The 14,913-nt window shown below is 37.4% G+C and overlaps 1 protein-coding gene across 3 annotated transcripts; it reads right to left on the reverse strand.

The window, feature by feature from the left end:
• Nucleotides 1-1,223: 1,223 nt before the first annotated feature.
• Nucleotides 1,224-14,610, reverse strand: LOC111013450 (Polynucleotidyl transferase, ribonuclease H-like superfamily protein). 3 transcript variants are annotated; one of them, XM_022287897.2, is made up of 8 exons: nucleotides 14,180-14,610; nucleotides 13,200-13,330; nucleotides 10,375-10,566; nucleotides 10,113-10,225; nucleotides 3,940-4,056; nucleotides 2,959-3,073; nucleotides 2,641-2,856; nucleotides 1,224-2,028 (listed from the first exon to the last, which is right to left on the reverse strand). In XM_022287897.2, the coding sequence occupies exons 1-8, from the start codon at nucleotides 14,494-14,496 to the stop codon at nucleotides 1,391-1,393; spliced, it is 1,839 nt and encodes a 612-aa protein (XP_022143589.1). In that variant the 5' UTR covers nucleotides 14,497-14,610; the 3' UTR covers nucleotides 1,224-1,390. The 3 variants fall into 3 exon arrangements, with proteins under 3 accessions (XP_022143589.1, XP_022143588.1, XP_022143590.1); XM_022287896.2 differs by having other exon boundaries at nucleotides 2,641-3,073; XM_022287898.2 differs by lacking the exon at nucleotides 10,113-10,225 and having other exon boundaries at nucleotides 2,641-3,073; nucleotides 3,940-4,010.
• Between the last annotated feature and the right edge of the window lie 303 nt (nucleotides 14,611-14,913).

Here is a 14,913-nt window from a genome sequence, read left to right on the forward strand (position 1 = left end):
GAATAAGTTAATTAACATAAATTTAGATTGAACTAAAATAATTACTTTTTATTTATATAATATATTGAACAATGAAAATAAAGAATAGATTTTGGTTTTCATTTGTTTTCTGATTAGCAACCTCAATTTAATTAAGGTTGAGGATGAATGAAACTAATCATTAGTCCAAATCTAATTGCATGAGCGTGCAGTGACTAGAACTCATGAATGAAATACAGACTAAAATATTTTCATAAAATTGATTATTTATTAATGAATATTTGACATTTCAACATTGACATTTAGTATTTGGTGTAAATGGAATGATTTGAAGCTCTTTTTTTTCGTAACAAAGCCGCAATTAAAAAACTTTCCAAAGCTACAATTCTGACACGAGATGATAGACACCAAGAGAGATTTCACGCAAGCTTTGATGCTAATTAGGGTTCAAGCTTTAACAACTTAGTTCTTGAATCTAATTAATTAAAAACATTTAACACAATAATAACAGAATGTACATCGAGAAGTTGCAAACTTTAAAAAATTCCCCTTCAACTAAATCCCAAAAATTAGAATATGTCATCTTCAATGGAAAGAAAGATCAAGAATATAAACTTTGCTTGTAAAGAAGCATTTTCTTATGAATAAGATTTGGAAGTTTGAGTAGCTATGTTCGCCTCCTATGAGACTAGCTATTCTGTTGGGTGGTTTCTTTTTATTTTTCTATTCAGTTTGTTTGGTTCCTTACGAATGGTTGGTCATAAATTTGGAGAACTTTGGTAGTAAATCTGAGAGGAGGAAAATGGAGAGCTCTGTGTGTAGAGTAACAAAATTTTCCTTGTGAGGTGGGATTTTATCAGAGCAAGACTAGAAGGACATCTAGTATGGGACATAGTGTCGTCTCTCCACATGTGTGGCTTAACTTTCGCCCTAGCAGCATTTTTTTTAAAGTTTGCCTTTATATATATATATATATATATAATTCTAACATATCATCAATTAGTTCTAAGAAAGCAGTTACTAGGGGAAGAGTTTATGTTCTTACAATAAAATCTCAATAATCATGCTATATATGATATTTTCACTCATGTGTAAAATAATCTATAAGATTTACATAATAAACCATATCAATGGTGTTATCCTATGCTAATGAGAAAACAAATACAAAGTTAATTTTGAAACCCAAATTATTGGACATGAGGGCATCTTCTACCACCTAATGCACAAAAATATGTACAACATAATGGAAAGGAAAGTATTTCAGCATCATAACTTACAAATTCTGAGTAATGGGCCAAAACTTCAAGGTTTATCATGGGTGCCAAATATCAGTTAGTAAATAGAAAGAATTCCACTCCACTAGTCCCTAAGCTATCTGAATTTTGGCAACCCAACCATGTCTAGAACAGTCTCAAAGATCATTCAAATTAATCAAAGAATTATTAGAGTAATAGATGTCTAACCGAGCGGTTTCGCAATCAGCTTCCGAAGTGGCTCTCTCCAGGGACTCAGCTAAATCTGCTTCCCAATGACCCAACCTACAGACTCTCTTGTAAGTTTCGTAACTTGCTGCTCTTAGGCCTTCTGATACCATATCTTTTAGAGATCCCAGAATGCCATCGCTGTGTATCGCATCAAGGAAAGTTTCAGATAAGCCAGGTTGCCAGAAAACAAGAATGGCGCACTTCTTGCCCACGAACCGTACATCGAACTCTTCACATAAAACTTCGTGGGATCCTTGGAGTGCCGCTTTCAGCAACCCGGCGGTCATCCCGTCTCTAAATCCCCACAAGAAAACCAACTGCCCACAGCTCACTTTTCTAACGTTCCTTGTCGAGATCTTTACGTCCTCACCCTCGTCCTCAGGCTCTTGGTTGCAGGGAGGGAATGAAGCAAAAACATTTGCACACCCTTCAAGATTTGAGGCCAAGGGCTTCTCGTTGAATTGGACACCACTGAGATCAATTTTAAGTACAGAGCAGACTTTTGTAAACAAATGGCATAACTTTATAGCATTATGCCCATGAAACTTGCGCTCATTTCCTGTACCTGCAACATGATGCAATATGGTTAAGCAGTAATACTTAATAAGAGATCACAATGATGATCAGAGCTCTTAGAGATGCAGGGTTCACTATGGTGCAAAAGTTCAATGGAACCTTGATGTAAAGCAAAATAGCAAGCCTTAGGTGGGAACCCGATACGTGAAAAACACAAGTAATTCACTTGAAAAAAGAGTACAGATGTAATGAAATAGGATTTTTTTTTTTTTTGTATATTAAATAACTGTAAAGCAAACGATAAATTTCTTTGCACTCGTCGGTAAGACAAAATACGATTCTAAAAACAGCTAAAGCAAACCAAAAGGCCAAGTAAAGGGCGGCAGTTAAGAAATGAATGAAAACATAGAAAAAGTATTAGGTGCTTGTTTGAGTGAGAGCACTTAACTTAGCACCAGGCAAGCGACTGGACAGGTGTGGTGCCTATGTCCTCGTCGGCATGCATTTATTAAAACAATGTAAGTAAATGGTGATGCAAACTTAAGGCTTATAGATATGATGTTATAGAAATATGGTAACAAGTCCCTGTTATCTCTCTCTCACACACACACAGGAAAAGTGTGGTTTGTACTGAATCAGGTAGATGAACAAGGTGACAGACCTTCAACAGGAATATCCAAGTCAACAGGTGCAAAATAGTGATTCTTCAAGTAGGAAAGAGCTGAAGATATACTGGTCGGTTTATTGAGGCCACTAATATTTCTCATCAGATGCTGGACATCAAGCACTTGTGGGAAAACTGAATGCAATGAATCAGAAAACTCATCTATCCTAGGAGGTAGGGGGGCAAGGAATTTTGAGTGAATAAATGTAAAATCTGCATGCAAAAGAAAAGCATTAGAAGAAAAACTAGAGAGCAAAAGAAAAAGAAAAAAAACCAAGAGACCAACCAATAATAAAGAATATATCAGATAAACACCATTAAGAGAACCGTAGGAGACAATAGGTTTCTGTGAAGCAGAAATCATATCTATCACCTCTCGAAAACCACGAAATCTCTTGTTTTCCTCCTCTTCAAGATTTTGAAGCTCCTTCTGCATACAAAATAGTTCACAAGATATACAGAGCTGAACGACACATTCTAGCAAATCCATTCGAAGTTTGGCAATACTCCCTAATCCCTCGCCCCTCGGACTAATACATCGAACCACTAGTTCTCAATTTTGAAAATTAAGTCCTCCCTTATAAATTTTCTGATTCCACCGTTTCTTCATTTTTGTTCAAAAAAAATGCAAGCAACATGGAAAATCCATTGGGCACATCTTTGTATCTTGTAAACTGGCCACCGAGTTATGGAACAAACTCCTCATCAGTTTTGGATGGTCGGTAGCTCTTCCAAAGGATATCACCCAATTATTAGCTTATATACACTCACTGGTCATCCTTTCAAAAAGGAAAAGCTTTGTCTTTGGCTCCATTTTGTCTGGGCTTTATTATGGACGGTTTGGCTTGAATGGAATCGTCGCATTTTCCAAGGAAGAGAGCTCACAACGAAACTTCTTTTTGATTCTATAGTTGGTTTGGTTGTATCTTAGTGTAAATGCTCTCCTCTCTTTAAACACTATAGTTTTGTATCTCTCTTATCTAATTGGAGAGCTTTTTTGTAGCCATCCTATGGATCTCTCCCCTTTTCTGTACTCATATTTCATATTATCAATGAAATAGTTTCTTTTCAAAAAAAAAAAAAAAATTTGTTCAAGACATAAGTATTTGTTTAATTATGCCAATGCGAAGGTCAGGTGAAAATAACGAAAGAACCAACTGAAGTAGGTAAATTTTTACAAAGAGCTAAAGAATCAATAATTTTAGAAACTTAGAATGGTGCATTTGGATCAATAAAATGTATTCTCTATAAACCCCATTTCCTAATATGAAAATCTGGCGAAATATTTACTAGTACCTCAAGCAGAATCTTGTCATCTTTTGAGCTTGTCAAAATGGCACGAATTGCTTGAGTTCCTCCGCCCTTTGCTGGAATTACGACAGGAACTAAGTCATCAGAAAAGTCACTCAACAGCTACAGAAAATGCAGAAAAGAATATTAGTCTAAATTTGAACTCCCTCTGCAGAAAAAGCAATATCATAGAGAAATGCATTGTATTGTACGAAGCAATAGGCTAAATCATTACCACATTAAAAAGGATAGTACTAAGAATAAATTTGAATACCTTTTTTCACTCTTAAATAAATCATTTCACATCATATTTTTTGCTTAGTTCACTGTTATTTAATTACTGTCATAATTTATAAGTTCAGAGGCAAGTTCATGGTTCTCTCTCCCACACCCTTCCTGTTTGCTTCCCATCATTTCCCCTTCTCTCTCAAGTTTTTTTTTTTTTCCAATGGGTCGAGGTCTTTGTTAGGAAATATTAGTAAGGACATGTCAAGGGTACTATTAGGATATTAAGAGGGCATGATTTTTATTAGACATTAGTTAAGGGAGTTGGTTAATAAAGAGTGGTTATAAATAGAGTGGGTGAAAGGAGTTGAAGAGAGGTAGAATTTTGGAGGTTAATTTTGGAAGACCTTGGCCCTTCCGAAGTGCTTGAGTTATGTAATTTGTCTTTAACACACATATATATATTTTATCATTTTCTGGTTCCTCTCAGTCTTCTCATATCTGTTTTAATAACAAATTGTTTAATTAGACTAGCTTATCATGTGTATTATATGGTGCAACCTAAAACCAAGAATTCTTAACCTAGGGTGTTTTATCATTATTCACAAAAAAGGAAAAAAAAGCCCAAATACATGAGATTTGATCCTCCAAAGAATTTAAACCAGCCACGTAAAATAACAAATTAACCAACTAAAACTAGTTATAGCACATATTACTAGTCCCAGAACTATAAAAAAAGTTTCAATTCCATCATTGAACTTTAAATTGTGATTCTATGTAGATTGTAGTCTCAATCATTAGCACCATTAACTAAATGATGGTGTGTGGCATAACATGGCAAACAAGTCACAATAAATGATTGCTTGACAAAATAAAGGGACATGGCCAAAAAAGATTTGATATGTTGCTTCGAAAAGGTTATGTTGCACGTGTCACATTATTTGTCCAACTATCCAGTTCATTTGCATTTTTCCACCACATCATGTCAAATTAGCCAAAGTTTAATCAATAAGCATGTCACATTACCACTTCATTAACAGTTTTAACAACAAAAAAGAAATGGAATCACAAAGTTCAGGGATGTAATGGAAACTTTTTAAAGTTAAAAATTATATAGACAATCATAAAAGTTCAAGGATGTAAGGGAAACTTTTTAAAGTTAACAAATTAAATATACAATAGTTCAGGTAATAAATTTGTAATTTTACTATAAATCAAATATAATAACACACATGATGTGGAAATGTAAATGTGCAATACACATGTTAAGTTACTAATTGTTAGAGTATATATTAGTATATTTTATATTCTTGTATTAATATTAATTTGTCATTTACCTTCTCCTTATAGGATTAGGTCAACCTTGTATATTTGTCTATATATATAGACTTTAATAATGAGAATACATAATATTGGATTCTCTCCAACCTTAGTCTCTACATGGACGGAGCAAAAAGTGGAGTCTTGGTCAGAGCAAGCCGCCCTATTCTATTACCAGACATAATTGGGAGAAACTCATCCGAAACTCGAGCTAGAAACGCCTCATTTCGTTTCGTTCCCGTTCTTCATTTCCGGGTCTCCTGTCGAAGGAGAAAGGCCTTCGCATTCCTAATCCGGTGGGGGGGGCCCCATTAGGGTTTTCGTGCCCATTAGGGTTTTGCGCCCATTAGGGTTTTGTGCCCATTAGGGTTTTGTGCCTTAGGGTTTTGGTTCATTGCTATCCAACACCACCACCGCTGCCGCCGACCATCGCCGCTGCCGCCGCCGCCACCGTTTGCTGATTTGCCAGTTATTTTTCCAATTGCTATTCGTGGGTTTCATCTCGCCGTCCTTCGCACCTTCGTCGTGGTGCGCTTCTGTGACCGCCAATCGCCTTTACTCCTCTGGTTGTCGTGGAGGAGCACTTGGGGTTTCTGGTTTCAGAAAACACCTAATCCGGTTTGGTTCCAACCGTTTGATTCATCTGTTTTGTTTGGTTCGAGTGGTTTGGTCTGGTTCTGTCGTTTTGTTCAAATAAGTTCGCTTGTTTGTTATGGCTGAGAAGAAATCAATCGTAACTTCTGAGGTGATCCCAATGATATCAAAAATCACAGAACACAAGTTGAATGGATCAAACTATTCTTCATGGAAAATCAATGTTCGTCTTTTTTTGCGAAGTATTGATATGGACGATCACATAACTGAGGATCCGCCTAAGGATGAGAGCAAGAAAGCTTGGTTGCGGGATGATGCTCGACTGGTTCTGCAGATCAAGAATTCGATCGAGGATGACATTATTGGCTTGGTCAATGAATGTGAGTATGTTAAAGAGTTACTTAAATATTTAGAATTCCTTTATTCTGGAAAAGGAAATGTTAGTCGAATATTTGAAATCTGCAAGCGCTTCTACCAACCTGAGTTTGGTGACCAATCTCTTACAAATTACTTTATGGAACACAAACGAATTTACGCAGAGTTTAATGCATTGCTCCCAGATAGTAATGATGCAAAAGTTCGGCTTGCCCAACACGAACAACTAGCAGTTATCAGTTTTCTTCTTGGTCTTCCACCTAGATTTGATGTGGCCAAAGACCAATTACTCTCTGGTTTGGAAATTCCAGCTTTGGAGGAGGCATACACTCGAGTACTTCGAGTTGAGAAGTCACAACCCGTCTTGTCATCTCAGTCTAATAGTGCTTTGGTTGGACATAGTACAAATGCAAACAGAGGTAATACCTACCAAGGGAATTCCACGACTTCGAACGCTCAACGTTCTAGTGCTCCAAAGTCAAATTCAGGAGATATTATTTTTTGCAATTATTGCCATAAGCCTGGTCATACAAAACGAGAATGTAGAAAGCTATTGAATAGAGGTCAGAAAACACAGTCTGCCCATGTTGCATCTACTCCTGATAATGCTGGCAAGTTAGTTACAATTCCTGCGAAAGAATTTGCTAAGTTCCAACAGTATCAAGAGTCATTGACGGCATCGTCCTCTAATCTGATTACCGCCATCGCTGAGTCAGGTAACACCAGTAAATGTCTTATTTCCTCCACATCAAAATGGGTCATTGACTCTGGTGCGACAAATCATATGTCAGGTAACCCTAACTTATTTGCTAATTTCTCCCCATCTGCATCTTTGCTTGATGTTACCATAGCAAATGGCACAACTTCTCCTGTTCTTGGCTCTGGCACAGTTCATCTTTCCACATCCCTTTCACTAACATCTGTTTTAAATTTACCACAATTTTCTTTTAATTTGATCTCTGTTAGTAAACTCACTCGTGATCTTAATTGTTGTCTCTTATTCTTCCCTGGTTATTGCCTATTTCAGGATCTTACGACGAAGAAGACTATTGGTAAAGGGCGTGAATCCAATGGCCTCTACACGTTTGATACACAAATACCTACAGCCACTGTTTGCACTCGAGTGCCAACTCCTTTCGAAGAACATTGTCGTTTGGGTCATCCATCTCTCCCCATGTTAAAGAGTCTTCGGCCTCAATTTCATAGCTTGCATTCTTTAGATTGTGAGTCATGTCAATTTGCTAAGTTTCATCGTCTTAGTTTGTATCCTAGAGTCAATAAACGAGCTACTACCTTGTTTGAATTAGTTCATTCTGATGTTTGGGGTCCGTGTCTTATTGAGTCCAAAGGTGGGTTTCGGTACTTTGTTACCTTTGTCGATGATTTTTCCCGTGTAACTTGGTTATATTTAATGAAACATCGTTCTGAGTTACTTTCTCATTTTCGTAACTTTCATGCTGAAATTCGAACTCAATTTGGTGGCTCTCTTAAAGTTCTACGAAGTGATAATGCTAAATAATATTTTTCTGGAGCTCTTGGCTCTTATTTGAGTGAATATGGTATTCTTCACCAATCCTCTTGTGTCGATACTCCGTCTCAAAATGGAGTTGCAGAAAGAAAAAATAGACATCTTCTCGAAACAGCAAGGGCCTTAATGTTTCAAATGCATGTTCCAAAATATTTTTGGGCCGATGCTATTTCGACGGCTTGCTTCCTAATTAATCGCATGCCTTCATCAGTTCTTAAGGGTGAAATACCTTATCGTACTCTATGTCCTATGCAACCTTTATTTCCTATTAAACCTAAAATATTTGGTTGCACATGTTTTGTTCGTGATGTTCGCCCTCAGCTCACCAAATTGGACCCTAAGTCCTTGAAATGCATTTTCCTTGGTTATTCTCGTGTTCAAAAAGGGTATCGATGTTATTGTCCTAATCTCAATAGATATCTTGTCTCTCCCGATGTTACATTCTTTGAAAATACTCTTTTTTCATCATCTTTGAGTACCAGTCAGGGGGAGAGTTCACAAGAAGATGATGACTTTCTTGTATATTTCATTGTCTCTCCTTCCACTGAAGAGCTTCCTAGCAATACATCTTCCTATGTGCCTGATCCTTCTCTTCCCACCATTACTCAAGTTTATTCTCGTCGGCAACCTCCTACGGACTCATGCCCTATACCAGCAGCTTCTTCGTCCGAGGATTCAGGAATAAGTGATGACCTTCCAATTGCTCTTAGAAAAGGTAAGCGTAAATGTACTTATCCTGTTCTTCTTTTGTCTCATATAACCATTTGTCCTCACCTACTTGTTCGTTTCTTGCATCCCTTGAGTCTGTATCTGTTCCTAAAATTGTTCATGAAGCTTTGTCTCATCCTGGTTGGCGGGCTGCTATGTTGGAGGAGATGACTGTCTTAGATGACAATGGTACTTGGGATTTAGTGTCTCTTCCTACAGAAAAAAAACCTATCGGTTGTAAATGGGTGTTTGCTGTTAAAGTTCATCCTGATGGATCCATTGCCCGTTTGAAAGCTCGCCTTGTTGCTAAAGGATACGCGCAGACTTATGGAATTGATTATAGTGATACTTTTTCTCCGGTTGCTAAATTGACTTCTGTTAGGTTATTCATTTCCTTGGCATCTATTCACCATTGGCCGTTACATCAGCTTGATATTAAAAATGCCTTCCTCCATGGTGATCTTCAAGAGGAAGTGTGTATGGAGCAACCACCAGGTTTTGTTGCTCAGGGGGAGAATGGAAAGGTATGTCGTCTTCGTAAATCCTTATATGGGTTGAAACAAAGTCCACAAGCATGGTTTGGAAAATTCAGTCAGGTGGTTGAGAACTTTGGAATGAAGAAGAGTAAGTCGGACCATTCTGTCTTCTATAAACAAACTGAGTCTGGTGTTATCTTACTGGTTGTATGTGTTGATGATATTGTGATTACTGGTAATGATTCATCAGGCATCCTATCACTCAAAACTTTCCTTCATAGTCAATTTCATACGAAGGATTTGGGAGTGCTGAAATATTTCTTAGGAATTGAGGTAATAAGGAGCAAAAAGGGGATTCTCTTATCACAGAGGAAATATGTACTTGACCTGTTAACTGAAACAGGAAAGTTAGCTGCTAAGCCGCGTAGTACCCCAATGATACCTAATTTACAACTTACAAAGGAAGGGGAGTTGTTGAAAGATCCTGAGAAGTATAGGAGATTAGTAGGGAAGTTGAATTATCTTACGGTTACGAGGCCAGACATAGCTTATCCAGTTAGTATTATGAGTCAGTTTATGGGTTCTCCTACGACTGACCATTGGATCGCATTGGAACATATTTGTCTATTTATATAGACTATAATAATGAGAATACATAATATTGGATTCTCTCCAACCTTAGTCTCTACACTAATAATAAAAATGCAAATAAAAAAGATTAATGATCTATAATTTTATCTTGATGCAAGAAAAATACTTGGGATCCATATTTATAATCTTTTAGCAACTGCTCAGCAAAAATGCACTTTTGTATGTACGATGATTATAGTTTTGCTCTAAAAGGAGACATTTCTGGGAGGATACATTTCCATATTATGCACATGATAATTTACTATAGTTTAAAAACATGCAATACACGTTAAAGTACTCATAAGTTGAGAAGAGCAAGGTACCTCTAATACAAGTAGAACTTGACGTTCACTACAAACATCTATAGTCATGGATGGTCTTGATCCATACTGCTCACTACCAATGATGAGCTTTTTCAAAGAACTTAGCAGAGCGTCTATATAATGGAAACACTACCTTTACTATTTCAGGAGACAATGAAATAAAATATATATATATATATATACTTAAAAAAGAAGAGAGGAAAAAGGAAAGAAAAAACCATGAAGAAATTGTGTTAGCAAGCAAAATAAATCAGTAACTTACCATTTGTTTTTGTGCTTGAATTACATGCATCTTTCCAGTTCTTAACCCGTGATTTAACCCGTTGAATGAAAACTGAATCAGCAATTGACTGTCTAGAAGAAGATTTCAAAACGTAAGTACTAGTTGTCGGAGTTGGACAGCCCATTCGAACTTTTGCTATAGACTCTTGAGCTCTAGATAAATAAGAAATGCCTGAAACAACAGGAGGACAAATATAATTACAAGTGAAACTACAGTATCAGATGATAGATTTAGCATATACAAAATTCATGCTGATAGAAAATTAACAGAAATAAACATATCTTCAGCAATCCACCAACAAAAATTGGGAGGTGGTTGGAGTTCTATTGTATAATTACTATATGAGCCATATGAATCTCAAAACAATGAGGCATATGTCCCTTATAGATATAAGGAGAGGTGATTTTTGGGAAGAGTCGGGTGGCCTTTTCAGCATTTGTGAACTTAGCTGGTCTTTAGCTGGTGAGTTTTACTCTGGAGAAATCTTCGAGGAGTCAAGTTTACTGAAGAGTGTATACTTTTTTATCCTCCCCTCGTGAATGTCAGATTTACTTTATCCAATTTGTGTATTAATGCAGTTTCTTGTCGGTTAGATGGATTTTTTCCTTTAAAGGGTGGACAAAATATTTTTGGGGGTATCAAGCAGTACGACAGTCCCAGAGTCGGTTCTAACCATCAACAAGTCAGCTTCTAAGTCAGGGATATTAAATGGGGTCCTTGTCCAAGTTTGAAAACATGTGGCACATCCTTATTTTAAGTTTTCCTTGCTCAACTAATGGTCAGATGATGTAGTTGGGAGGTTGGAGGCATTTACACTTACGAAAAGATTGAAGTCCTTCAAATTCACACCTAAAAGCCGGAACCTGAGGGTCTTCAAGGGTTCTTTTTTTCCCCTAAATTAAAAGACGATATTATTAATAAGATAAAACACTTTAGATGACTTGAATTCTATGGGATTTTGAGACTTGTTCAAACAGAAAAGATGGACTAGAAACAAATATCCAGTGAAGTGGGTTACTGAAGGTAATTGCGACACATCTTACTTTTATAGGGTTGCTAATTCTAGGAGACTAAGGAACTTGATTTCTTCTCTTGATCTGGAGAACAGGAACATCATTTCAAGGATAGAGAGATCAATAATGAATTTGGATTTTTTTCTTTCCTTTGGATGCCCCTCAAATTCTTGTTGTGCTCTTGTTGACAAGTTGGATGGCACCCAATAAGAGTTGAAGATAGGAAGTTTTTAGAACAACATTTCACTTTAGAAGAATAAGGAAAGTGTTTAGTTGTGATGGAGGAGAGCGTTGGTAACTTCTCTATGGTGTTCTTCTAGGAGAATTAGGGCATCTTCCAACAGAAATCACGCTCTGATGTTTTAATGAATTTTATAAGAGAAGTTTGGTAGACATTTCTATGAATGAACCTTTCATTTGTATACTTCCTAAAATGACTAGACTAGGGCACACAAAATTAAGGACTTCAAACCTATCAGTTTGTTTACAATCCTTAACAAGATCATCTCCAAGACATGGGGTTGAAATGAGAAACATCCTTTCTTGTACCATTTCTCCTTGGCCAAGGGGCATTTGTAGCAAACACATTTTGGACCAAGTCTTGGTTGCAAATGAGACCTTCGAAGAATGTCAAATTAGAAAGAACAAAGTATTGTCTTTTAGATAGATTTTGGAAAGGCCAATGATCATGTGGATCAAGAATTATGGATATGGTTATTTGCAAGAAAAGGTTTTAGCTTCAAATGGAGAACTTGGGTAGGAAACTGTCTATGCTTGACAACTTCTCCATCTTGCCTAATAATAGAATGATCAAAGGGGAAAATATTTGTAAGCAGGGGGATATTAAATAGGACACCTTGCTTTCTCCTGTTATAATGGATGTCCTCAATCCACTATTGCTGGGAGGAATAGAGAGGGTTTGACCAAGGGATTCGAGATCAGAAGGGATGGTATCCATCTCTCTCATTTGCAGTTTGCCGACAACTTTGTCTTCTTTTATCGAGAAATGAGTCTTATATTAACTTAACTAGTACTTTACATATTTTTTAGTTGATGTGGGGGGCTCAAAGTGAATGAGGAGTATTCCTAAGTGAGAATTAATTGTCAGGTGTCGCAAGGCTAAAATTAGGAGGTAAGCTAACCAATTTAGGCGTGGGGTTATGTCTTTATTTTTGTGTATTTAGGCATGCCTTTGGGTCATAATCCTAAAGCCTTTTCCATTTGGGAATTGAGCATTGATAAAGTTCAGAAAATGCTTTCATCTTGGAAGAAAACCATCTCTGCCAAGGGATAAACTAACACTAATTCCACCGGCGAGACCTGGGAAGGCAACCCGATTGGGAGTCAGAGGATCCATAGTACCTGCAGCCCCACGGACTTCATATTCATCATTTTAGAAAGCGGGGGGAAGGGATCTCTTTTCTGCAACGGAAAAAAACGGAGCTGATTTGACTCGGCACAACCTAACGATGCATCCAATACCAATGATCTGTCTATGCTTAGCAGAATTCTCCACTATTTCTCATCTCCTTCCAAAATTCTGGGTTGGTTAAAGAAGAAGTTGGATAAGCTTAGAGAAACTTCTTGTGTAAAGGGGTTGAGAAGGAAGTGGGTCTCTGGTAACTTAGGTCTTATGTCTCAAAATCTTGCAACGAAGGTGGTTTAGGAATTGGAAATCTGGGTTGTAAAATTATTGTCCTCCTCTATAAATAGTTATGGTGTCTCTCACAATCTCAAGCCTTGTGACCGGTCAGTGTGAAACCAAAGTAAATAGTCCATAATAAGGCTTACCATCATATATGCAAGCATCAAAATCAAAACCTTCACGAGCCATGGATGTTAGATGTGAAACTTGACATGAGAAACTGTAAGAAGGCATCCCAATGTTCAGTTCATCTCTGGGGAACAAATGAAAATTGTACCTACACCATAGAAGGAAACAGAGCCAATCAGTAACATCACTGACAAACGTCAAATGGAAAGCTAGAGTTCTTATCTCACAGCCATACTTCAAGGGCAAAAAGATACAAATTACAGGTGGTACTATCGTAGCCTAAGATGCAAGTAAAAAAAGAAAGCATACATTATGCATATACAAGTTCAGCAATCAAATTTGTATCAGATACAAACAGATAAAAGAGATTTCAGGTTTAAACGTCAAACCATAAGCAAAAAGCATTATCAATAAGTGAAGGATGGTGCAAAATGTTTACTTAGACGGACTCCAGGTTGCATAGAAATAAACATTGTTGTTAGGGACAATGGACCCTCCAAATTTCTAGCAGATTGGGCAAAATCCTCTTAACTTCCCCTTATCTAGTTAATGTGGGACTTTGATCGCATCCACAACAATCTTCCTCTCATACAAAATACCACCAAACCTCCCTTAAATAGTCAACAAGCCAACTCCTCTTCTCCCAAGCACACTACCTGTCCGATGGAGCTCAACCATAGATTACACCATAACTACACCTTCGAGGATTAAGTTTCACCCAAAAGGATTTAGTCCAATTGAGATATTGTCTCTCTCTTATATACTATGATATTCTCCTCATTTAGGCGGACTTTGATAGCATTCCCAACTATTGTTTAGTTCCATTTTTCACGTTCTCTCTCAACATCAGCTATATGTCAATAAACAACCAAATCTATTGCAAGGGCAGAAAATTTAACCAACACTAAAGAGTTCTAAATCCCCCATCCCCCATCCCTGCCCCAGCGTACAAAACTCCAAACATCCAAACATGAAGAGAAGCGGCGGTGGCACTCACGGATGAGCGATAAGCTTGGATTCCCGGACAGAAAAGGGGCAGAGAGCGAATTGGAGGATCTGAAACTTCTCGGCGGCGTACTTGGCCTTGCAATAGGCGGTGTGGGAGGTGTCAAAGGGCTGAAGGCGGTGCCAAGGGAACGAAGAAGAACCCGTCTTCTGGAGAGAGAGAGCGATGAAGTCGGAGGCGGAGATGTGGCCGTCCAGGTCCCCCAAGCAGCCATGGAAGTCGGATTTGCGAACTTGACGAACGCTCCATTGATTGAAGGTACTGTAGAGGCGTCTGTGGAAGTGGAGAGATGAGGAACGAGAAGCCATAGTTTCCCGTTAAGCTTTCATTCAAATCATACCGGAAAAAATGGAAACGCCGATATGGAAATGCAAATGGAAACGCCGAAGGGAAACTGTCCATTTCACCCCAAAAAATTTGGAACTTCATAAATTATGGCTTCTCTCAAATACTAACATTATTTTCAAATCAATTTTTTTTAATTTTTGAAAAATATTCGAATCAAAATTTTATCCAAGCAGCCCACGTTCGAAATGTTGATGTCCATGGAAATGTCGAGATACCGATTTTACGGATATGTCGACGGACTTGTCGATGGATATTTCAGAAAAAAAATACGAAAATTGTGAATATTGATACAAAGTTTTTGAATTAGTAAATAAGACTTTAATGGTAGCTTAATTAGTTCGTAATTATTCAATTTTGATCATCATATCTAAATATAT

Source organism: Momordica charantia, assembly GCF_013281855.1.
Source record: "Momordica charantia cultivar OHB3-1 chromosome 9 unlocalized genomic scaffold, Mcharantia_2.0 BLBB01000009.1, whole genome shotgun sequence".
Lineage (NCBI taxonomy): Eukaryota > Viridiplantae > Streptophyta > Magnoliopsida > Cucurbitales > Cucurbitaceae > Momordica > Momordica charantia.

Excerpts from the sequence above, each read along its gene's own strand:
- LOC111013450 (XM_022287896.2), bottom strand. The coding sequence starts at position 14,496 with ATGGCTTCTCGTTCCTCATCTCTCCACTTCCACAGACGCCTCTACAGT. Across the intron at positions 10,567-13,199 it reads TGATGCTTGCATATATGATG|GCATTTCTTATTTATCTAGA; the intron begins GTAAGCCTTATT and ends CTGTTGTTTCAG. Across the intron at positions 3,074-3,939 it reads ATGACAAGATTCTGCTTGAG|AAGGAGCTTCAAAATCTTGA; the intron begins GTACTAGTAAAT and ends TTTTGTATGCAG.